The sequence below is a fragment of the Pagrus pagrus genome (assembly GCF_965226575.1).
Source record: "Pagrus pagrus genome assembly, chromosome: 10".
NCBI classification, from domain to species: Eukaryota; Metazoa; Chordata; class Actinopteri; order Spariformes; family Sparidae; genus Pagrus; species Pagrus pagrus.
This window is the reverse complement of record NC_140194.1, coordinates 31,883,662-31,908,419: the sequence shown is the minus strand read 5'-3', so window position 1 is coordinate 31,908,419 and position 24,758 is coordinate 31,883,662. Positions and strand designations below refer to the sequence as shown.

Below are 24,758 nucleotides of genomic sequence, written 5' to 3'. Positions count from 1 at the left end.
GATAACGACTTAATTTTAATTAATTAATTGTTTTCTCGAGATCTCGAGTTATTATCTCGAAATAACAACTGCCGTTTTCCCGAGATAACGGGATAATTCTCTCGAAATAACGAAACTTTGTTTACCCGAGATAACAATATAATTAATTTCGAGATCTCGAGAAAACAAATTAAATGAAGTCGTTATCACGAGAAAACGGAGGAAATAAAATGTATGAATGCATGGCCCTTTAGGGCTTCCGTACTTCTCCACCTTTCCTGCTCGCACTCATTTCCCACTCCGTCTCCAAATCCTCATCCCCAGACAGTCCACTACAACTTCCCATTCTGATCCAGTCACAACTCAGATTAATGCCCAAACAAAACCGCTTGATTAAAAAAAACATCCGCTCTCCACCTTCCCGGAACTCCTCACGACGTTCACACGTGCATTGATCCGGGTCCCAGACGAACTATATTTTCGTAAGTATGTCAAAAAACCTGATCCAATGCTCAAAAAGGTAAGACTTCTTCTTCTTCTTCGGCTTTATTTCTTGCAGCGTTGACTTATCATTGGCAAATTTCTGCCATCTGCAGCTCAACAAAAGCAATAACAAAAGCCTGCAGTTTAATAAAAACAACAACAATAATATAAATATTATTATCATTATTAATAATTATTATTAATAATGATCTTATCACGACTATAGCCAGCAGCTATGGCTAACAATAGACCCTTTTTTTGAATTGTCAAAGGAGGAAAAGCACAGGTGGAATTTATTCCATTAAAGATGGCTGAAGTCTAAGCTGAGACAGCTCCAGGGCTATGGTGATGTGCATGCTCACTCACCGACACGTCTTACTGGGACACTTAAGAGAATGGAGCCATCATTAACATTGTTGGTCACACCTGTGCTTTTCCTGCTTTGACAAGTAAAAATGTCTGCCGTGTAAAGGGTCTGTTCCATTGTCTATTTCAGAATAGATTTTGTAAGGTTATAGTAGGCTACATCGCAAACAACTTCATTGTCATTTCAGAGCACAAGTGGCCTACTGTGACAATGAAATGCAGTTTAGCATCTAACCAGAAGGGCCAAAGCAGTAGATTGCAGAGTAATGTACAAATGGTAAAAGCAGTAAGGGATAGATATACATGCAAATATATATTCAGGATTTTTTTTTTGATTACAGACCTGTAAAATGAGGCATTGAAGAAAATGAGGGGGACGTGCATAATGGGTAGCTATTTTTATTTATGATACAATGAGTACACTTTGATGATAATATTTGGGTTGTTGACAAATAAGAAGCAAAAAATCATTCTTTTGTAAAACACATTTTTTGAAGAAACATGAATATTCATGTAGTTTGAAATCTGATATTTGAGAATATATAAGTGATCACTAACTTTTTCAATTATTTCACTGTTTTTTTGAACATCTTCTCTGACCTGCACCATAAATATGTCCTATGGTGTGACGTAAAAAAAAATAAGGAAAAAAACCTTAAATACAACACAAATAACATGAGACGGATTCATCTTAATTGTGAGACACTTATGTTCATATAGTGTTATTTATTTGATGAGAAATTGTGAATAACACTATTTTTTTCCCCATGACTTGTTGAACATTTTCAATAAATGCAATAAATGCGAGTCCAACTTTGATGTCAACCTTTCAAAACTGTTGAAAAAATTATAACAATTCAAGGTGAATGATGATTATATATCCGATAATGCAATACTCAACCTTTTTTTAAGATATTTTTGACATACAAATACATTTTTGGTTCTTTTATGTGTGTTACACCATAGGACATTATGTCACACTAAAGGACAAGACAGAAAATATTTTAATTAATGTAGCTATTGCATTTAAAAACACTGAAAATGGTCAAGGGAATAAAAATTGTTTTAAAAAAAATCTTATTTAATTGTTTAAAATGCTTCTTAAAGAGACCCTCCTTTAGTGTGACATATTTGTCCTTCGGTGTGACAGCTAAAGGTGTCACACCGAAGGACATTTTCTGTCACACTAAAGGACATTTCAGCCTTTTGTGTGAGTTAATGACCATTGTATTCCTAGCTAACCTGTCTTTAGCAGTTAGCAGTTAGCATTTGTATAATTTTCCATAAATATGTAGTTTAACCAACAGTTTTTAATTGAAAAATATAATTTAGTGACGTCACACCAAAGGACAACAAAACTGAACACTTTCATAGTGGTTCGGAAAAAGTTAAATATTTGAATAATGCTAAGACAAGAACTTTCCATGTACTCATGTCATTGGCTTCATAGGAGGCTTCAGTAACAGGGATTTGAATGGGGTCCTTCAATTAAATAAAGTTGTTTGTGGAATTGCCCAATTTAAAATCAGAATAAGGTGTCACACTGAAGGACATGTTTTTTTGTGAAAAAATGTATCAAGTTCCTATGCATTTAGAAATATATGGATGAAAAAAGTGATTGCCATTTATTAAAATAAACACTTGTAAAATTATGCCTGACTTATTTATAAACATTTTATGCTTTTTAAAAAAAACTTATAAAAGTTGTAATTTATTTAACTATGCGTGTGACAGTCACACCATAGGACAATTTTGAGATTTGACTGAAAAATTTAAAAATCTAATAACAAAGCAGTTTTTATAGCAACAGGTCCATGTAAAACAAATAAAAGTTTAACCATTTACTATATTTTAAATTATATTCATTTTTATCTTCTGTGACAGTGAAAAATACATGTCATGTCAACAACCCATTTATGAAATTTACGCGAGTAAAATGTTGAATGTAGCATCTTGTAATGAATAGTTTTGCTTTGTGGTATATCTACAGTATATTTGTTGATATGTTTTCTTCCAAAAACAAATAGTCTATATAGTAGGGATGTAACCATATACTGAATGTCGCAATGAAAAACATTTGCAATACTTGCTGTGAGACTGTGATGACATCTACCATCATATCATGTGGTTATTTTGCTCGTAAAATTCATGGATTTAACAAGGGAAATCAGTATAAATGCATTCTACTATTGCTCCTTGTCATCGTATTGTTCTATTTGAACAGCAGAGGGCGCAATCATACTGCTCAAAAAGACAGACTCCTTCTCATAAGACAGCCCTACTCCATCTCTGATTGGTTGGCTTCGCTGGTTGAATTATCTATGCTTGCCTCAAACTTTTAATTCACAAAGTAGCTCAGGTAATGTCTGCTTTCGGTAGTGTTTGAGCTGTAGTTTTGCGGAGAAACACTCCGACCTCTTCAGCCTCTCTCACCGGTCTTCTGCTGCTCCTGTCGGGGTCACTCATCCTCTGGAGAGAGGAGTGTCTCTGGGCTCATTAGGTGGAGCAGACAGGTCGGTTGTCTGCAGGGCAGGCTGCCTCAGGGATGCTCTACTGCTGCAGCTCCGCCACCTGGCCTGCTTCACCTAACAATCCCGGAGACGCTGCAGTTGCGACAGCCAAAGTGACGGTGTGTTTACCAGCAGTGAAACTACAGCTCACAATCCACTGCATCAGCTCCACTGCGGGCTGTTTATTTTTCCAAAACAACCGCAAGAAAAACACAACATCAACCCATTAACACCAGACAACCACTGAACATACTGTTAGGAAATAATAATGTGTCAGTTATGCTAACACAGATTTTTGTGGCCCTGGCAGTCTGCGGGACAACAAGAGGGAGGGAGATCAGTGGGATCAGTGGCCAAGGGTGTGTTCTTAGCTGTCCTCCCATGTCACACCACCAGGGGTGCCCTGGTAGTCCCGCTGCACAACCAGAGGGAGGACCAGATTGCTACTGGCTACTGGCTGGTAGCTGATAGTCCAATCGTTGCTACTTTTTGCACATGCTTAGGTCATGGCAGGCTACTTAAAAACCCTTCAGAATATAACAGACATTTTGTAATTTAATTCTGAATGTCTGTCAAATATGATTCATTTTAAAATTAGGAGGTAAGGCCTCTGGAGAGCAGCTGGGTTTCAAACTCAACGTCCCTCATTTTATTGCTGACATTCACTGCCCAAACCTGGAACAAGAAATTAGATATGACATGCAGTTTTGGCATATTTAGAGGATAAAATCAGCATTAACAATTTACAATGTAAGTCTTCTCAGTATCATAATCCTACCAGCATCAGAAGAGGCTTAGCATCGTCCTCATCAAAATCCTCTAGTTCAAAACTCAAAAAAGGCTTAAAACAGAAGAAAAACAGAGACCTTATCTTTCCTGGTCTTCTAGTTTTGGACAGTCTGTATGTCTCAGCAACTCACCTTACTCTCAGCGTACTTTTGCTCTCCTCCAAAATGAAGTTGATCATGTCTTCTCAGGAACTCCATCACCACTGCAATCTAAAAAACACAAAGGATATAAGTCATATTTAAGCATGACAGGTCACTGTTTATATTTTTGCAGAGCTGCAGAGCCCGATCATATATAGGTGTATCAAACAACACCTTTGTGAGAAATGAGAAAATGTTACTTTCAGCTTTCATCAGGTTTTCAAAATACATCCAAAAATGTATTGAAACACAACTGAAGCCATGTTTGCCATAATATTGGTTGGAAACTTGCTGGAAATTTACTTGACTGTGCAAAAAGACGCTTATGTCTCTCAGGGAAGCTCAAAGTGGCCTTAAGTTAGTTTTGACCAAAAATGAATTAAAACACAATTGAAACCATGTTTGCCATAATATTTATCCAACTTCAAACATTGTATTTCAAACAGATTTCCTTCCAAGGAATGTTTAAAATTAGTATACTACACGAGTCTATATTTCAGTGAAAATAGTTTTTCAAGAAAGTTTCCTTCCAAGGAATGTTTAAAGTTGGATAAATATTATGGCAAAAGGCTCTCTCTCCTCGCGAGGTTTCCTCACGTCTCTCCCCGACTCTTAGGTGGGCGGAACTAAGACACAAGGGATACCTTTCATGTCTCTTAATTTTTTTACAGGTTTCCCTAACTTGCCTCCTTTCCTTGCGTCTTAGTCCCGCCCACCAAGGACTCGGAGAGAGACGCATGGATCCATGGAGGTTGCAGGTGATCACAGCTGGATCAGCTGTCACTCTGCTTTAACAGCTGTAGAGACTTCAGATGAATTGATGCCAAAAATGCCATTATCTATATATAATTAAATTATAACACACTTGTTGAGAGATTGGAATAATCAAAGGTAGTCATGATAACCTAAGTCAAACTGATGTGCCGCGTACGTAATTGCGCACAGCTCTGTTAATGGAGAGACGCACTTGTATCGTTTCTTATAGTGCAGGTAATGTGATGTTTTCCTCATTAATGAGATGTATTATTTCACCCACCGGCAGCCCACCTGATATTAATCACAATGTTTAGTTTTATGACCTGGACCACCCAATCCACAGATTTCCTACACTGTCCATGGATACAGGCCTACCTGTGATTCGTGCATCCTCACCGTGAAAACATCAAACGTGTGTCTGCAGTTAAAGTGTAATCAGTTCAGACATTTAAATGATTAAAGTTATAGTGAACGTAGTTTAGACACTTGGAAATTAGGCTGTGATGACCTTGATTTACGGATGTCTTAAAATAAAGATATTATTTGTTTTGCAGTTAGTACTATGCATTATTTCAGCTGCTGTCTGTGTCCTACATTATAACCAATCCTGTCCTTTATACCTGTTTAAATATCTATGAAGTGGACGGCAAACAATTTGGCTGGATGATCACTTTACTTTTTCAAAGGCTGATCTCTAGAAACTCTAACAGCTGGATCTGTATCTGCTTTGTTGTCTGGTTCAACCTTAAAGTTCAAACTGCACCTGTGATGTTTTTTACCTGTTTAACAAACAGCTGTGCATGAAGAACAAGCTGCAGCCTGTATTCATACTGTGTTCTGTGTATTCATACTGTGTTCTGTGTATTCATACTGTGTTCTGTGTATTTATACAGTGTATTCATACTGTGTTTTGTGTATTCATACTGTGTTCTGTGTATTTATACAGTGTATTCATACTGTGTTCTGTGTATTCATACTGTGTTCTGTGTATTTATAGTGTATTCATACTGTGTTCTGTGTATTTATACAGTGTATTCATACTGTGTTCTGTGTATTCATACTGTGTTCTGTGTATTTATAGTGTATTCATACTGTGTTCTGTGTATTCATACTGTGTTCTGTGTATTCATACTGTGTTCTGTGTATTTATAGTGTATTCATACTGTGTATTCATACTGTGTTCTGTGTATTCATACTGTGTTCTGTGTATTTATACTGTGTATTCATACTGTGTACTGTGTATTCATACTGTGGACTGTGTACTGTGTATTCATACTGTGTACTTTGTATTTATACTGTGTACTGTGTATTTATACTTTGTACTGTGTGTTCATACTGTGTACTGTATATAACAAACAAACAACGCCACCTGCAGACTTTCAACCCCAAGAAATATAGATATGTGAGTTATAAAGTTAAATTAAAGGTTTTATTTTAAACAATAATCAAAATAATCAATGTAAACAGACAGGGGTTGGAACTGCTGAGGGGGAAAGAAAGGGTTAATGAGCAAATTAAAAACTCTTAAAATCAGTAAGGCGAATGAAATTACTTTATTACAATTATCTTTTAAAAAAAGGCCTCAATATGAAATATACCTGTGTGTTTACTCACATACAAAAGTCAAGGGACCTCACCACGGGTGCCAAGCCTCCCAACAATATGGCACTCTGCTTAGGAAAATAACTAAACAAATGGTCAGAAAAACAACAAGAAATTAAATAAACAAGGTAGCAAAATAACAAAAGTAAGGTAACCCAGTTGGTTTTAACAAATTCAACCCTACAGCTAACTAAGGAAAATTGACCTAAACAAAGGAAAACAATTCAAACAAACTACAACACTAATGAATTAAAGGGACGGGCAAATTAAATCAAAACCACCATTACCGACAAAACAATTGCAGAATGCAAACTAAAGGCAAAACAGTGGGCAAAACAGCAGTGCTATTGTGCAGGTGAACCTGAAAAAGGGGAAACTAGAATTAGCTATACTCACTGCCTGTTAAAATAAACATAGCACAAAAAGTGAGGAAATTTGTGTTTTGTAGATCATTTGTTGTAACAATGCTTCTTGGCAATAAATCTTATACCATAACATGCATTTGTGGGTTGCGCCCATGAAAAATTTGCCAAATCTTCTTTGCCAAACAGCTTATTCTGCTATTGACTCTTGTTTGGTGTTTGGTGGATTGGATGATTGAAGTATGAAGAAACAAGACATAGTGGCAATTTAACAATGTATTAATTTAACAAACAGGAGCCTCAGTAGCGTGTGGGAGAACCATACACCAGCCTGGTCACACACTGCTGTGTGATGACATCCCATTCTTCAACCAGCATTTGTCGCAAGTCAGCCAACGTGGTTGTGTTGGTCACTCTGGCACGAACAGCATGCCCAAGCTGATCCCACAAGTGTTCAATGGGGTCGAGGTCAGGACTGCTGGCAGGCCATTCCATCCTCTCCACTCACACATTCTGGAGGAAGTCTCTGAGAAACCCCTCTCTGTGTGTAATAAATTGTTAAATAATAACATTCCACTGCTTGATAGTAATAGGACTCCTATTACTATCTTAGTGTCTAGATTTGGTAAACCTCAAACCCAATCAGTTTACACATAGTGTGGTTTGATTTCTCAACTGAGGTCTACGTGGCCTTGTTAGCTTTACTGGGATGTTTCACTTAACATCTTATATAGAAGGTAAAATGGTGCAGTTCTTGATAGTAAGATAATACTATACTAATTGTTGTTAATACGTTGTTGTCTTTTATTACTCTCAATGCTAGGGGGTTAAGAAATAATGTTAACTATTTAACACTGTTTCAAGAGTCACACCCGGTTACTGATGATGTAAGATTATGGAGACCGTGGGGTTACGATCTATGGCTGGTTCATGGACCCGAAGATTTTACCATATCCACAAAGCCAAATTTAGCCACTTGAAACCTCTATTTATAGTTTTTGCAATGGAAAACAAGCAGAACACTGAAACCATTTATGATTTAGAAAATAAGAAAGCTGCAAAAACGTTTTATTTGTGCTCCTTTTTAAAATATATTTATTTGAGAACTCCCCCTGGCTCTGTTCTTAAGTTGTCCTCATTTGTATTAATGACTTTGTTTTGTGTACTAATGACCATGTATGTTTTGCTTCGTTCAATAAAGTTTGGAAAAGAAAAAAAACCGTCAGCCAATCCAATGATCCCGGGGCCAATGCGCGGTGACGTCTAATTTCAGCGCCATTTTGAGCTGTTTTGAGCGTGCAGCTATCTGTCCTAGCATAACCAGCGCTGAGCCTCAAGTCCAGTCTTGTTCATATTGACAACAAGTGCTGTATGAGGAAACCCTCCATGACCGTACAGTAAGTTGTTTGTGTGAGAGGGAGATGACTTCAGCGATCATCTCAGCGATAAATATCCTCACGAAACCCCTTCGCGGTAAGTGGATAGTTAACAGACTGAGGATAACGTTGGCGGTTAAAGGGAACATTAGGTTTAATAAGGAGGAGGTGCTGTTTATAGCATTTTTTGGTAGCTATAATCTAAACTTTACGTCACAGGCCACCTATTAAAAGCACCTATTAAAAAGTAACAACTGTGTTAACCAGTTTGCGACAAAATCCGTATTGGAATACTGTTATTAAACATGACGAGGGTGAACAGTTGGTAGTACGTGCTGGGTGGTCATCTTATCACGTTTGTTGTAGTCATTGTTTGTGACTAAAACTGCTCGCAGGGCCTGCTGAAGCTTCGTGAGCACTTTCATGTGTTTTTATTATTCTGTTAAGGTAACTATACATTTGTCGGTATCCCTGCTTGATAAGCTGTTAGGTGACAATTTTACTAAACAGTAAGTGTGATACAACTAGTTGTCAGGACCGGAAAACATACACTACATACAATCAACAACTCTGTACAAAATTAGTCATACACGTCCCACAAATCAATGTTCTGTGTGTCATTGACTGCAGAGTCGTCTGTGCATGATGCTCCGTCCTCACACCAAAAGGCTCTCTCTGCAGCGCTGCGAGCCAACAGAGCCTTTCTCCTGGAGCAGCTACAGAGGGAGCCAAGCTTTGAGGAGGTGAGAAGGCTGAGGGAGGAGGTGATGGAGGCAGCAGACTGGTTCTCTAGCAGCACAGATGACGCCGCATGGGACTTTGCCCAGGAGTGTCTCCTACTTCTTCTCACCTTAGCGCGACACCTTTCTGCTGAGCTTAAAGTTTTCCATCAGACCCCAGCTGCCTCTGCACCTACATATCGCACCCCTGAGATTGCTCCACCTTTACCCCCTGATGTCCTCAGTGTCACCCAGCAGAAGATGCTCGGAGCTGCTCTTCAGTTTGTGGTTTCTCTGGGGCTCTGCCCCTACTTAGCCCCTGGAGTGGGTGTGCCACTCAGTCACAGGTCAGCATTTGGAGCAATGGTGGAAAACCTTGTCTGTGGTGGGGCAGTGCCAGCAGTGGGATGCCGCCTTCTAAACACCACCAATGTCCTGTTGAAGTTGACAGAACTGTCTTCTCTGGCCACACTGGTGTTCACACAGCATCTGGGTGATGTGATGGCTGCACTATGCCAGCTTGGCTACCAGCCACACCGGGAAGAGAGAAGTGACACAAAGGAGCGGAAGGTAACACATCTGGCTATACCTGATTGATCACATTTAAAATCTTCTTAAACTGAGCCTGCACTTTCTTTAAGAATGCTTTTGGTGGAGTTACAGTTAGAGTGCCTACTTTAAAGGCCAGGAGGCCTTGTATAAGTCTAATCTTTTGCGGTTTTGTGAGAGCATTGTTTTTGTCAAAGAGTATTTTGATGTATGCAAAAATAGGCATCTGTGTATCTTTTTCTTCTTGCTAACTTTTTAGATGCAGGAGCTCAGTGCTGAGGAACGTAAAACTTGCAGGGAGGCCCTCGAAAGCCTTGTTGGAAAAGTCTACCAGCCAATTGTTATCAAGGAGCTGCTGATTCTTCAAGGTGGACCCAAACAGGTGAGCATGTCAGCGGCTCAAATTGCAGTGAGCTTGAAAGAGCTAGAAACACGAAAATTGGCACAGTAATTGGAAATGATGTGCAAATGCTTCTCAACATATAATGAGCTAAATCTGGCACAAGGTGGTGCTATAATTAACCAAACAAAATTCGATTACGGAAACATTTGCCAAAGAAACACAGTCAGTCCAATTGACTTAAAATTTGACACACAAGTCTGTGTGATACCACTCCACAAAAAATCCCATTGGAGCAAATCAGTCCGCCGTATTGTATTTTTGCTCATTAGCATAAACAAAAAAAAAGTAAAGTGATATCTATTTTTGAAAATTTGACAAGCACAAATTGAGCATACAACATTGTGGGACTGAGATACACATTTCTATCATAACTGAGAAAGATCAGTCTAAAAACATGGCCGCTATCAATCAAAATATCATTGCAATAAGCGTGGCTTAAAATAAATTGGCCACAAGTCATGACCCATCAGTCCAATCATCATGACACTTGGTAGATATCTTCAAGCCAAGGTTGGGAATAGGTCTCCAAAAGCAAATCAAGCACAAGACATAGGGGACGCCACAAATACCGAATCATGTATTTTCAAATCCACTTGACATAATTTCACCATTTTCTGGTATGCATACTCTGGGAATGAGTATTAACCAAAATCTGAAGCGCCATTGGAATTGGTGTAAGTGGCAGTGGTTTCTCACTTAAAAATTTAAAACTGGTTTCACCTACATAAAAACTGAAACATAAGTGTGGCTTTACCAACACAAAAATTGAACCATCTTCAGGCTGACTTGGTTACACCATTATGAACATTGAAACATACCTTCAGGCTGAGGTTGGAAGTAGGTCTACCAAAGCCCCACAAATACCAAATTTTTGCACCTCAGAACCTGGTGAACAGAATTTCACCCATTTGGCCAAATCTCGCTCATTGCTGCTTGTGGCTTAATTTCAGCCGATTGAGCTTTTAGAGCAAAGTAGGCTTGAACCCGGCAAATAGCCACTTGCAGCTATATTTTAACTTGTTAGTGTATTTCCTTCCTCTTAAAACATTCGCAAAGCAGAATTTCTTTTAGCATTCATTTGAAATGTATTTATCTACTTCTTCTTTGCCTATATTGGTGCACTGCTGTCTATCTGAATACAATCCTGGCCCCTCTGGATCAGTGAAAGTCAGGGTTTTCCACAAGGACATTGGATAGTCAGCCAGTGGAAAAAGTAGCCAGCTTGGGGGGTCCGGGGGCATGCCCCGCTGTGGAAAAATCTGCCCGCAAAAACCCTTAACTTGGTCTGGCACATTCTAATGCCACTATTCCATCATGTAAACATGTAATGAATTACGGTAAAGGAAAATCATTACCATGGGGTAGAGATAGATAAAGCTACAGAGAAAGGTGTATATGGGAATATGCTAGTAACTTATTCATATGTAATAGAGCAAAGTAACTACAACTTAGGCTGCTGCATCATCTCCAGATATCGCCTCAACTCAGATCTAAAATGGACCCGAAGAAGTCAGCTATGTGTAGTAAGTGTGGTAAGGGGCTTGGTAGTTTTATACACGCTGTATGGACCTGTGTACATATTCAGGATTTCTGGGTGAAAGTTGTTTGGAAGCTAAGTTTGATTTTTAATAAAGAGCTGGATTTGGATCCAGTATGCCTTCTGTTAGGAATGCTGCACCCACAAATCAAGGGCAACTACAGACGAAAATTGCTGACTATGTTGACATATACCGCACGCAAAAGTGTTTTGTTAAAATGGATCTCCAATAAGCCACCAACACTCTCAGATTGGCATAAGGTCAATTTGTTTTGGAAAGGATCTTCCTAAACCAGGTAACAATGGTTGAATGCTCAAGGGAGACTCTGCTGTCTATTTTTTCTATTTTTCTCTGGTTTTTTTTTTGGTTATACATTTTGTTTTTTTAAATGTATTTTCATCCATGCATACCACCATATTTGTGACCTGGGACCATGCTGTGCTATGTGTACAATTTTGGAGGGACTGTGTTGGGTTAAGGGGAGTTGTCAGAAGGAGGGGGGGTTTAAAGATGCATAATCTGTGCATACTGTGTATGATGTAATTAATGTTTGATCAATAAGAAAACACGTTAAGAAAAAAAGGTTCAGCACAACGTAATTATGAAAAGAATTCAGTGATATTCAAACATCATTTCTAGAAGACATCATGAGTATGAGAATAGCATATTACTGCCTGTTTTAGGGTGTGTTTGTATTGTATAGAGATGACTATGGTGATAAAAGCACAATGTAAATAAAATTGATTGATTTGCGCTTTAATTGAACCCAAATGCCTGCCTAGCATTTGAGAGAAAATGCACATTTTCAGTGGACTTATTAATGCTAACTGTGCGATTGTGAAGTCGCTGCCACCAATGTTTTTCGAAGTAGCTAAGTAGTAGTCTAATGAAGATGTTTCACCTGTCCAATCACATTTTTTGTCATCAATTTATTAGCTACTATTTGTCACGCAACACTGAAGACAAGTCTGTGCTATCATACTCGGCAGGACACAACCTCGCACACACACTCATTGAGAGCATGTGGAGGCGGGACTGATTCAGATAGGCATGTATATTTTTCTCTATCATCATGCTCACATTGTTGTGAAACGAAGGCTGAAATGCACACTCCAGTCATCACAACTTATTAATCTAGTATTTATTGGAATCAGCAATTAATACAAGCATTAAAAAGAAGCCAAGTGGACTTAATTGAGCAGTCAGCGGTTTGGCCGACAGCCGGCACTTGTGGAAAACTAGCTAGAAAGCAAGTTAATTTGCTGTTGTGGGACTGATGTTTTTTTCTGGTTTGATTATGGTAAGCCTACATTTTCTTTATCACGTCATGCAAAAAATGTGACCACTTTACATAAACCAAAATGAAAGGGAAATTCAGTCACACTTTTGTTTTTCATTCAGATTCCCCAGTATAGGTGATTGTGAGGCTCACTGTAAGACCTTGTTTAATATGTACTGTCCCTCCTTCCAGTCTGGTGCACTGAGCAGCTCCAGCGGTTCCAACAGCAGGGCAGCTCTGGGATCAGCTCCGGCCTGGCTGAGCCGTCTGTGTGGTCAGCTGCTGTCTAAGCGCCTGATGCAACCTAATGGTGTCCAGGCTGTAGTCAGAGCCATACTCGGTGGAGGAACAGGTGAGTTAGAGGGTAGGTTAGGATGGAATGGAGGAAAGAAAAGTAGTGAGAATAACAGTGTGACTGAAAAAAGTAGAGACAAATATCCTCTAATCCTCAGTCCTCAAATATGTAATGCATATTACCCTTTTAACTTGAACAGTAACAGATCAGAAGCAAGACAAAAGTGTTTCATTAGTTTCACTGATTTATCTGTCTACATCTCAGTATGCTTGCCTCTATGTCTCATTTGCTTAATGTCTTTTTATAGAGTGGAGCTTGTATTTGATGTGTTTAAACCTAACTGAAACACTGTTTGTGTCCTCTAGGGGACGAGTCAGACTGGAGGAAATGTGAAGGTGTGGCCAGGATCCTGGTGACCTGCCCTCAACAGTCTACCTCAAGAGACAGTTACTACAGAGATGTCTGTCCTCAGGTGTTCTGAACACACACACGCATACCCACACGTAAACACACACATACACTGTGCCAATTGGGGCCTCTAAGCACGAAGGCTAATATGGTATATATACTAGTTTTTAAACTAAAATAGCATCTACTCACCAGTGAAAGAGACAGAGTCTTTCCTTAGTGCCAGTTAGCTTACAGACACCAGGTCAGCTCAACCTGCCCTCTCCAACATGGACACTCAAGCCCCATTCATACTGCCTTTTCAGGCCGAGAATATTGCTCCGAAATTTCAAATCGCTGTCTGTGTGAAAGTTATAGAGGTGCAACAGGGGGACAGTTTTTGTTCCACCAGCGGAGCCACAACAGAAGCTAGACGGCATCTGTGTGTAAGGGTGGGGCAGGGGAGGACGTTCTGATGCTGTTCACCGTCTGACAACTAAACAGATCCTGCACTCATCAAACTAAAGAGAAATGTCCTACACTTCAACCCACAAAGCAAAGTTACAAGACCAAACAGCAGTAATGTGGTGGCAGGTAGTGTCTGGCAACATATATGAGAAAAAAAATACTGAATTTTTACATGGCACAGTCGCTGCCATCCTGTCTGTCCTACCGACTCTTTGTCACACTTCAGACTGAAAAAAGCGTCTGTCCCTGGCAGCGAGAGCCAGGCGGATCCTTCAGTTGACTGACAGTGATTATGTGAGGTGATTTTGAGCAAAAAACTTTAACTCACATAATTTAGGAGCACCCAAAAATACTCGCCTGCACACTTACTTAAAATCCATGCCCATATTTATACATTTTGCACACCAAAAGGCAAACCAGCTCTATTGTGGCAGGTGAAAACACATTTTCATATAAATCACAGCACACACAACAAGAAATTACAATATTAATTGTTTAAAAAATAAACTGAATTTAAGGTGCGACCGATGAAAATGTTTAGAAGCACTTTTTTGGGCGCATGCAAACTAAAATGTCACACTCTGGAGCCCTGATTATTAAAGACATTTGTCTGACACATTTGGAAAATTTGGGTAAACAGTTGGCTCTTTTCCAATTCAAATTTCTTGTTTTTGTTGCTCTTTCAGAATTTCTAGTGACAGTGTCACCATTTACTTAAATCTAAGCAATTACTTTGAGTACTGTATGATGTCATCATAAGTGATGGCTAAAACTCCAAAAAATGCAATCCTAGTTTTAATAAAATGGAATTGTGCATATCATCTGCGGACCCTTAATGAGTGGATGAGTTGAACTGCATTAGAATGCTTTTTTGAATTTGAAGTGTATATGTTTGTTTTTTTTAGATACTCGACCTCCTGCACTTTAAAGACAAGTTGACAGCCCAACAGTTTCAGCGTGTGGCCACCAGGGCGGTGCTTTTGGTGGTGCAGGAGAGGCCTAGCTTTGCCCAGCAGTACCTGCTCACTCCTCTGCTCTCACCTCTGCACTGCTGCACCACTGCTTCAAGTCAGTAACATGGTCATCTTGTATGGTCACCCATATGAGTTTGATTGATGAATTCAATTCAGTTGCAAATCTGGAGCTGTAACAACATCAACAAGATTACAGTCTTTATTTATTGCAAGCAATAAGTTAATAAAGAAAATGGAGTCAGTCTGCATCAAAGACATCAATAATTCCCGTTGAAAGGCTGTCAAGCTTACGTGCTATACATGTTATGTTATGCTCAAGATGTGCAGGTCGTGTTTATATGAATTTTCTACCAGGGAAACACACATGTCATTGTTGTTCCATTTGTCTAGCTATCATCACCTTGTCACAAAAGTAGCAGATCTGCAGTCAAAGAATGATAAATCTGGCTGAACACAGTGGTGTATATGTGTGTTTTCCAGGCAAGGGCCATTCCTCAGCTGCTGTGGAGGAATGGGAGCTGACACGTTGTCTAGAGGACGTGTACAAGGTGAGGACACTGAAAGCATGCACTCAATACTTTAATGATGCACCTCAGATTCAATGTAATGATTGTAGCTCATCCCTTGCTAAGGTCATAAGATGGACCGAAGAGAATGTATCCATGGTGTCTCAGTTTTTTTGACATGGCTTTACGTATGGTTGTAGGTAGGCATGTGACAGCAGGAAAATTTCATGTTGGGATTTTCCGAAACAAAATAATTGCATTTTCCGATATTATTCCGTTTATCAACAAAATATGCTTAAAAGTCTTAAAATGGCACTCGCCTTACTTTTTTAAGATTAAAACCTTCTATTGTGTCTCAGCTAGGACACACAGTGAACAATCCTTTTAGTGAAGAGCAATAATCAAGTCTTAATACCACAGTCATAGTCATCCTCATCTTCCCTGTCCTTCCTTAGTTTGGAATCTGTAGTATTTGCACACATCTGATTTCACTTTATTTTATGTGGGATACAATGGGCATAGATGCAGGCTCCTTTCCAGCTTTTTCAAGTCACTGAGGAGGATTCAGGATTATCCCGATAATGGAAATACACCACGATTAACTTGCTGAGTGTTTTTATCCCAATCTGTGATAAAATCTCATGTCCTGCCATCCCTAGTTTAAGGACAATATTCATGATGATAATACAAAGAAACTATTAGTAAGGTACAGAGTGACACATAGTGATATTAGCTCAAATGTGCAAGATCTGATCTATGCTCATTGCACTGTATAGTACTATCATAAATATAAAATTGCAAATCTGAAATAGATTTGTGTAGATGATATTCACAGAATTCTGTAAAAATTAAGTAAGATGACCATAATTACTTGGTATTATCACTCTCTTAAATAGAGTGAATGATAGTTATTGTCTACCCTTGAGGGTTTTGGTAAAGAAGACCGACACAAAATCAGAACTCCTCTGAATAATGAAGGTTATATTGATGACTGAAATGACAGCAGTGCACTGAAACAGTAACCAGTAACCGCTGAGAATTTAATAATTATAAACTACCCTATGCATCTTTCTCTGCACTGTGTTCTGCTGATATCGACAGCATATAAGCAGATCCCAAGATATCTGTGATATGCCAATATCGCATTTTTTCTCTAATCCTTATCATGCCTCTCATGGTATTTTTTTTCCTTTGCTCCTTGTGTCTCTTGCTGTTAGATCTGTGTGGTTGGAAACAGTCCATCAGCTACTTTCCTCAAAGCTCTAGAACAAGTTCTTCCTATTATCTTCACACTCTTCTGTTTCACCAAGCAGAACGTCTCCCACCTACGGTAATGTTTTCTCTGTTAACCATTTTGTACAGTTTGTAGATTGATTTATCAACTTTCAGATAGTCACTCATATTCATTTATTTCAGTACAGAGTGAGAAATGAAATTGCTTTCGTTTGTCCTTTGAGAAAATAATCTGAAACGAAAAGGTAGAAATTAATGATCTTTATTTTTTGGTTTCATTATGATGCATTAATTAGTCTGAATATTGTTCCATTATCCATCTGTGTGAATGGAGACCTTATTTCAATACCGCCAATCTAATCTTCCTCAAAGCAGTAAAAGTAACATTCACAAACAGTCCCACTGAGCCAGACAATAGCCAGCTACACAACACCAGAGCCACACACAAACACAAAACGTTACAAATGTAATGTAATGTACAGTAATGCATTACTTTGTAACATGTTACCCCCAACACTAGTTGCCACTAATACACATAGAGTAATGGGCAGCTGAAGTTGTCTTTTCATGTTTAAGAGATTTCAAAATGGTGTTAGTTCAAACTGCATTACCACGTCACAAAGAAGAAGAAAACAGACAAGATTTTGACTATTTTACTTTACTCCAATTTTATTATGAATGATAACATTTGTTGGGCAAGAAAGCGCTGCAGGCAGAAAAATCATTTTGAAAATGTGTACTGGGAAAAGCAGTCAACAGAAATGAAATGTACATGAATCATAGTTAATCAGATCCAAAGTAGATGAGCTGTACAGTATATTTGTGCTTTGTGCTCCACAGTGCCCCCTGTCAGGAGATCTTGCTGTGGTACCTGAGGTGCACTGAGAAGTGTGCCGCCCTGTCAGCACTGAGGCAGCTCTCAGGCCTGCAGGGAGAGAACAACAAGGTGGCAGCAGTCCTCCGCTTCAGCCCGGGCAGTGATGGAGGAGCCAGACCGTGCTCCAGGGAGAGCTGCAGGTGAAAGAGCACTCTCTTTTCTGTGTGTTGTTAAGATTCTCATGACAAAAACATGATGCATAGCAGAAGATCTTTTACTGATCTCATTCCACCTTTGTTTCCAAGGTGATGACCTCTCGTCATTTCTATGTATCTCTGTCATGTCTCTGTTCTTGTGTCCCAGTGATGAAGATGATGCTCTGTATGAGAAGCTGTCAGAGGAGCAGTGGAGGCTGGAGTGTCTGATGCAGCTGCTAGCTGAACTGAAAGACAGTGATCTGCCGGGAGACTTCTTCCTGGACCTGCTGCAGGTAAGGAGTACACACACACACACACACACACACACACACACACACACACACACACACACACACACACACACACACACACACACACACTATGAAGGTATATCAATGTCAAAACAACCAGAGAGATGCGCAGCAACGGGTGTGTGCACGCATGAGAATTTTGTTATGCGTGCGTGCGTGCGTGCGTTGTTACGTGCAGACTGTACGTAACAACTGTATTTCACTGCGTGCGTACGAAGCAGCGTGCGCACGTCTGTCTGTCACTGTTTGACAAATGTTGTCACGCGTTCACACACACGTGCGGTCGCAGTTTCTGATGTGCGACCGGAAGTTGATCTGCACCGTGCGCAACACACCGCGTACTTTGACGCCTCGCGTAGTTGTTCTGTGTTCCATGTTCATCCAGTAGATGGCACAACACTACTGACCTATGTATTTATAAAGTATTAACCATCTTTCCCAGTCACCTTTCTTCTTCTTTTTCTTCTTCTTCTTCTTCTTCTTCTTTTGAGATGCTGGCAGCAGTGTCTGGCTCACTGCTGCCTCCCCTGGTTGACGACACTTCAATAAAATGAAAAGGCCGACTACGCGAGGCGTCTAAGTACGCGGTGTGTTGCGCACGGTGCAGATCAACTTCCGGTCGCACATCAGAAACTGCGACCGCACGCGTGTGTGAACGCGTGACAACATTTGTCAAACAGTGACAGACAGACGTGCGCACGCTGCTTCATACGCACGCAGCATCTTGTTACGCGTAACATAATTTGCGCACGTCATTTCCGCCTACATGTGAGCGTGTGACAAAAATGTTCAATTACCTTCATGCGAGCGTTAATGCGTGCGTTCGCATAAAAACGCATGAATGTTACACGTAGTCACTACGCGTCGTGTGATTACCGGCGTGCAGCAGTCATACGCGTGAACGTGCGTGTGAACGGGGGACCATTATAAGTCAATGGGGAAACTACATTACACGTCAGGCGCTGCTTGCTGCGCAGGCGTCAAAGCACGCGCGTGTGACACGTTCAGTTGATAGGTGCGCATGCATTATGACACGATTCTACCGCCATACACACACACACACACACACACACACACACACACACACACAATCTGTTGTAATTTGATGCTGATGGTCCATCACTTCCTCTCCTGCAGGAGCTGACCAGCTGGCCTGCTGCAGAGGATGAAGATAAGGAGGATGAACAGCAGTTGGACGTGTCGGCCATGACACTCCTTGAGGTGGAGCAGCAGCTGCTGGGTCGAGCTACAAGGCAAGGCCAGAGACTCGCTTTGCTTCAGGTGTTGGCTGTGATGGTGGAGTCTCTGCATCATACTTTGCTGCTGAGGAAAAGCACACAGGTGAGTGGAGAGATGTGCAGCCAACAGAAGGAGTTATTGTTTGTTTAGTTTTGTGGTTTGTTTTTGTTTTTGCAGCAGTCCGTCTCCAATCAGTTTGGAGCCTTGGAGCAGCTCACAGTTCAGAAGAATGTTAAGACTTTGCCAGGTTAGAGTTAGAGTTGACAGATACTTGATTTTTGGGGTTGAAGTAAAGTATGTAAACAATGCCCAATATTGATTTATCACCTCATATTCTGATATACATATACACTAAATATGCATATAAACACAAATTTTTTTGCAATGATCTCTCTAATCCAGTTACTGAAATGTTGTGACAAAAGCCCCTTTTAGTTAGAAAATGTGCCACATTTGCAGCCAGGTAAAGGCTGCAATCTGCCGCCTTGTCTATGTGAAACAGAGGTGTAATATTCCTCCTTTGCAAAAAAGCTGCCACTGGGGTTGGCGTAACCATGTGACGTGACGTGAAGCACAAAGTGGGGCGTGAACAGTGACAAGTGATCTGGTTATTGACAATTCTCTCGGCTGTGATGGTTAGCATCTCCCGGATCTCAGCGGCTTTCCAGTTGCTCATCTTGATGTCCGCGGATGAAGTGATGAACTGACTGCTGTGATCAGCTGTTTCCTGCTTTTAAAACTCCCGACTGTGGGTCGCACAACAGTGCATGTCATGGGCACCTCAGCCCATGTCACGCAATTGCCGGCACATCGACGCCTTGGATTTACATAGCAGTGGAGGCGGCAAAAAGCGTACCCTCTGAGGCGTCATATTGGCGGACCAAAACAGACCCCCAATATGCCGCGGTCTGTCTAAATTCGCGTACCTAGCCGCAAAAAGGACAGCCAAATTGGCGGGTTGCTGTCCAGTATAAAAATGTATAAAGATACACATACAGTACAGACCAAAAGTTTGGACACACCTTCTCATTCAATGAGTTTCCTTTCTTTTCATGACTATTGACATTGTAGATTCACACTGAAGGCATCAAAACTATGAATTAACACATGTGGAAATATGTACTTAACAAAAAAGTGTAAAACAACTGAAAATACGCCTTATATTCTAGTTTCTTCAAAGTAGCCACCTTTTGCTCTGATTTACTGCTTTGCACACACTCTGCATTCTCTTGATGAGCTTCAAGAGGTAGTCACCTGAAATGGTTTTCACTTCACAGGTGTGCCCTGTCAGGTTTAATAAGTGGGATTTCTTGCCTTATAAATGGGGTTGGGACCATCAGTTGTGTTGTGCAGAAGTCAGGTGGATACACAGCTGATAGTCCTACTGAATAGACTGTTAGAATTGGTATTATGGCAAGAAAAAAGCAGCTAAGTAAAGAAAAACGAGTGGCCATCATTACTTTAAGAAATGAAGGTCAGTCAGTCCGAAAAATTGGGAAAACTTTGAAAGTGTCCCCCAGTGCAGTCGCAAAAACCATCAAGCGCTACAAAGAAACTGGCTCACATGAGGACCGCCCCAGGAAAGGAAGACCAAGAGTCACCTCTGCTGCGGAGGATAAGTTCATCCGAGTCACCAGCCTCAGAAATCGCAGGTTAACAGCAGCTCAGATTAGAGACCAGGTCAATGCCACACAGAGTTCTAGCAGCAGACACATCTCTAGAACAACTGTTAAGAGGAGACTGTGTGAATCAGGCCTTCATGGTAGAATAGCTGCTAGGAAACCACTGCTAAGGACAGGCAACAAGCAGAAGAGACTTGTTTGGGCTAAAGAACACAAGGAATGGACATTAGACCAGTGGAAATCTGTGCTTTGGTCTGATGAGTCCAAATTTGAGATCTTTGGTTCCAACCACTGTGTCTTTGTGCGACGCAGAAAAGGTGAACGGATGGACTCTACATACCTGGTTCCCACCGTGAAGCATGGAGGAGGAGGTGTGATGGTGTGGGGGTGCTTTGCTGGTGACACTGTTGGGGATTTATTCAAAATTGAAGGCATACTGAACCAGCATGGCTACCACAGCATCTTGCAGCGGCATGCTATTCCATCCTTAGTTGGACCATCATTTATTTTTCAACAGGACAATGACCCCAAACACACCTCCAGGCTGTGTAAGGGCTATTTGACCAAGAAGGAGAGTGATGGGGTGCTGCGCCAGATGACCTGGCCTCCACAGTCACCGGACCTGAACCCAATCGAGATGGTTTGGGGTGAGCTGGACCGCAGAGTGAAGGCAAAAGGGCCAACAAGTGCTAAGCATCTCTGGGAACTCCTTCAAGACTGTTGGAAGACCATTTCAGGTGACTACCTCTTGAAGCTCATCAAGAGAATGCCAAGAGTGTGCGAAGCAGTAATCAAAGCAAAAGGTGGCTACTTTGAAGAACCTAGAATATAAGACATATTTTCAGTTGTTTCACACTTTTTTGTTAAGTATATAATTCCACATGTGTTAATTCATAGTTTTGATGCCTTCAGTGTGAATCTACAATTTTCATAGTCATGAAAATAAAGAAAACTCTTTGAATGAGAAGGTGTGTCCAAACTTTTGGTCTGTACTGTATAAGGGTCATTCCATGCCAACTCACCTAGGGCCTCTCAGTTCCTGTCAGGGATTTTCTTGAAAAAAATCATATTGACACCTCTATTAAATTCCTGGCAACATGCAGAATCCTGTAGCTGTACTCCAAATACTTTTTAAGTTATGGATTTTTTAAAGTTTGGCCTCTGAGCTAAATTTCAGCATTTTTGTGATTCCTTTGTATTCTAAACCCGACCAATCGCTTATTTTTCACTGGTTTGGGTTGAAATTTGTCCTGAACATCCAAGACACCCTAAGGATCATTTACAACATTTATAATTTAAATAGTTGTTGCTGAATGGTTACAGCAATCAAATTAATAACAGGAAGTCATTTTCTTTAAATACCAGAATGAAGAATCTGTCATTTTCAAAAATTCATATCTCCAGTAGTTTTCACTTTCTTTCAACCAAATCTTAGCTCTGTGAAGAATTTATGTAGTTCTGTCACATCCACAAGTTATTTGATCCTGCACACACTGAGTGCTACAGATGTTAAATATAGCTTCAGAGCTGAAAACCCCATATTCGGGTTATTTTGAGTGTAGATTTTCCCACAAAAGATAATTTTAATTTCTTGAAATTTTTGTATGTCAAAGTGTTGATATTCATTGTGTATATAAAAGAAATTCAAAGATGTTATTTTTACGGTTGCAACTAACGATTATTTTATTGATTTTATTGATTAATCTATCAATCATTTTTTCGATTAATCTAACTATTATTTTTGTATTACTCAATTAATCTAATAATGACCAAAATAAAATTTAAAACATTTTCATTTATATTTCAGTATTTTATTCAATCATCAACAAACAAATATGACAAAGCATGAACTACTGGGCATTATTCCCCAACAAAAAATAGCCCAGTCTTAACTGGTAATCTGTGTAATCCTAATATATACTGCTCAACAAAATTAAGAGAACACTCAATTGCCACAGTATAACACCAAGTCCGTTAAACTTCAGGAATATCAATCTTTCCATTTTGGAAGCACACGTGATTGTGAATCAGTTTCACCTGCTTTGGTGCAAATGAAAGTGACAGCAATTATCTTATCTGCCTCATCCTGGTTGTTAACTGTTATTTTTAATCTGTCAATGAGGACAAACAATCACTAGCAGGACCCGCATGCCATGTCTTTCGGCAAACTAGTCAGCAGGGGTCCCCAACACATCACACACACACGGACCATGGAGTGACAGAAATTAGTTCAGAGAACCAGAGCCCAATGAAAAACAGGCTCAGTAGGTATCAGACAAATAGAAAACCTTGACTTTAACACTACAAATATCTACTAATGAAATAAAACCACTGCATGTAACATTACAGGCAGTGAAAATTAAAAAACAGCTCATTTAAAAAAATGATAAACAATGAAGGAGTAATATAACATCTTTAAATCTTTTTATATATATATGCACTGAATATCGACACTTTCACACACTGAAGTTCCAAGGATATTGAAGTAATCCTTCTTGGGGAAATCTACAGTCAAAATAATTCAAAAAGTGGGTTTTTCAGATCTGAAGCTATATTTAACGACATCTGTGGCACTCAATTTTTTATGCAGGACCAAATAACTTCTAGAAGTCATAGGACTACATTAATACTACACAGAACCAACAAATGGGTGCAAGAAAATGAAAACTAGTGGAGATATGAATTTTTGAAAATGATCAAATGAGTCTTCATTCTGGTAAAAAATGAGTTCCTGTTAATAATTTGATAACTACCCATTCAGCAACAACTATTAAAAATGAATTAATCTTGCCAAGTTTCCTGAGGGTCTCTTGGATGTTCAGGACAAATTTCAACTCAATCCAGTGAAAAATAAGCGATTGGTGAGATTTAGAATACACATACAAGGAATCACAAAGATGCTGCAATTTAGCTCAAAGGGCCAAACTTCATAACTTAATTTTGAAATAAACAAAAAGTATTTGAATTACAGCCATAGAATTTTGTACAGTTGCATGAACTTAGCGCATATTGGACAACATATACGGCGATGCCAATATCCTGTAACTGTGGTAATCCAAAATCAGTCAATGATATCGGTTTCCTGATTTATCCATCAGGCTCTAGTTAAAATTCACAAAATCTTTGATACCAACCTACCCCGATCGCCACAACTAATAATAATAAATATAGGACCTGCAGGAGATACATACTAGATGAGGCCTGATATACCTTGAAGGGGCTTTTATTGAACCCCCACTCTACACTTCCACTGCCACCAGCATGCATGCCCTCTATGTTCATCATTTAACGCTTTGAGAAATATATACACTTTGACAAAGATCACTTCATTGATTCAAAGTTAGTGTAGCTGGGAACACTATCTTATATTGCGTCCCTTTGGTAATACAGTGGGCTTTAAAATAAGGTTTCAAAGAAGATTGAGTCTTGGGCGCAGTCAGTTGTTCAAACAGGAAAATGATCCCACACACATACCTGGTAAAGGAATGGCTAAATCAGCCTAGAATTAAAGTTTTGGAATGGCCTTCCCAAAGAGAGGAGTTGAACCCCATCGAGAGCATGTGGACTGTTCTGAAGAAACAAGTCCGTGCCAGGAAGCCAACAAATTTAGTTGAACTTCACAGATTATGGCAAGAGGATCCGGTAGCTCAGTTGGTATGAATGTTTTTGACCCAGCAGATTTGGTCACATTTTCAGAAGACTCATAATAAACTCATATTTGAACCAAACTTCACTAATGTTTTTTTGTGACAAAGTAGTATGTGTTCTAAGTGCTTATTCCAGTAGCCTATGATACAGCACTTAGAATTACCATGACCTGGATGACTGAGAACCTTCATCAACCATTAGTATGTGTTC

General features: G+C 39.7%; 1 protein-coding gene across 3 annotated transcripts in view; it reads left to right on the top strand.

Annotated features, from left to right (window-relative positions):
• The first annotated feature begins 8,278 nt into the window (after nt 1-8,278).
• The window catches only part of tango6 (transport and golgi organization 6 homolog), a 30,474-nt gene continuing 13,994 nt past the window's right edge, over nt 8,279-24,758 (top strand). For 2 of the 3 annotated variants that reach the window (XR_014623367.1, XM_084363712.1), the window contains exons 1-11: nt 8,279-8,460; nt 8,994-9,652; nt 9,891-10,013; nt 13,044-13,203; nt 13,512-13,618; nt 14,907-15,069; nt 15,456-15,523; nt 16,699-16,811; nt 17,555-17,731; nt 17,895-18,021; nt 19,177-19,380. Coding sequence is in view for 2 of the 3 variants with exons in the window: in XM_084363712.1 (XP_084219838.1) it covers nt 8,409-8,460; nt 8,994-9,652; nt 9,891-10,013; nt 13,044-13,203; nt 13,512-13,618; nt 14,907-15,069; nt 15,456-15,523; nt 16,699-16,811; nt 17,555-17,731; nt 17,895-18,021; nt 19,177-19,380 (1,953 nt within the window). In the remaining variant the exon portion in view is untranslated. The remainder of the gene's footprint in view (nt 8,461-8,993; nt 9,653-9,890; nt 10,014-13,043; nt 13,204-13,511; nt 13,619-14,906; nt 15,070-15,455; nt 15,524-16,698; nt 16,812-17,554; nt 17,732-17,894; nt 18,022-19,176; nt 19,381-24,758) is intronic. The other variant, XM_084363713.1, reaches the window with a different exon arrangement.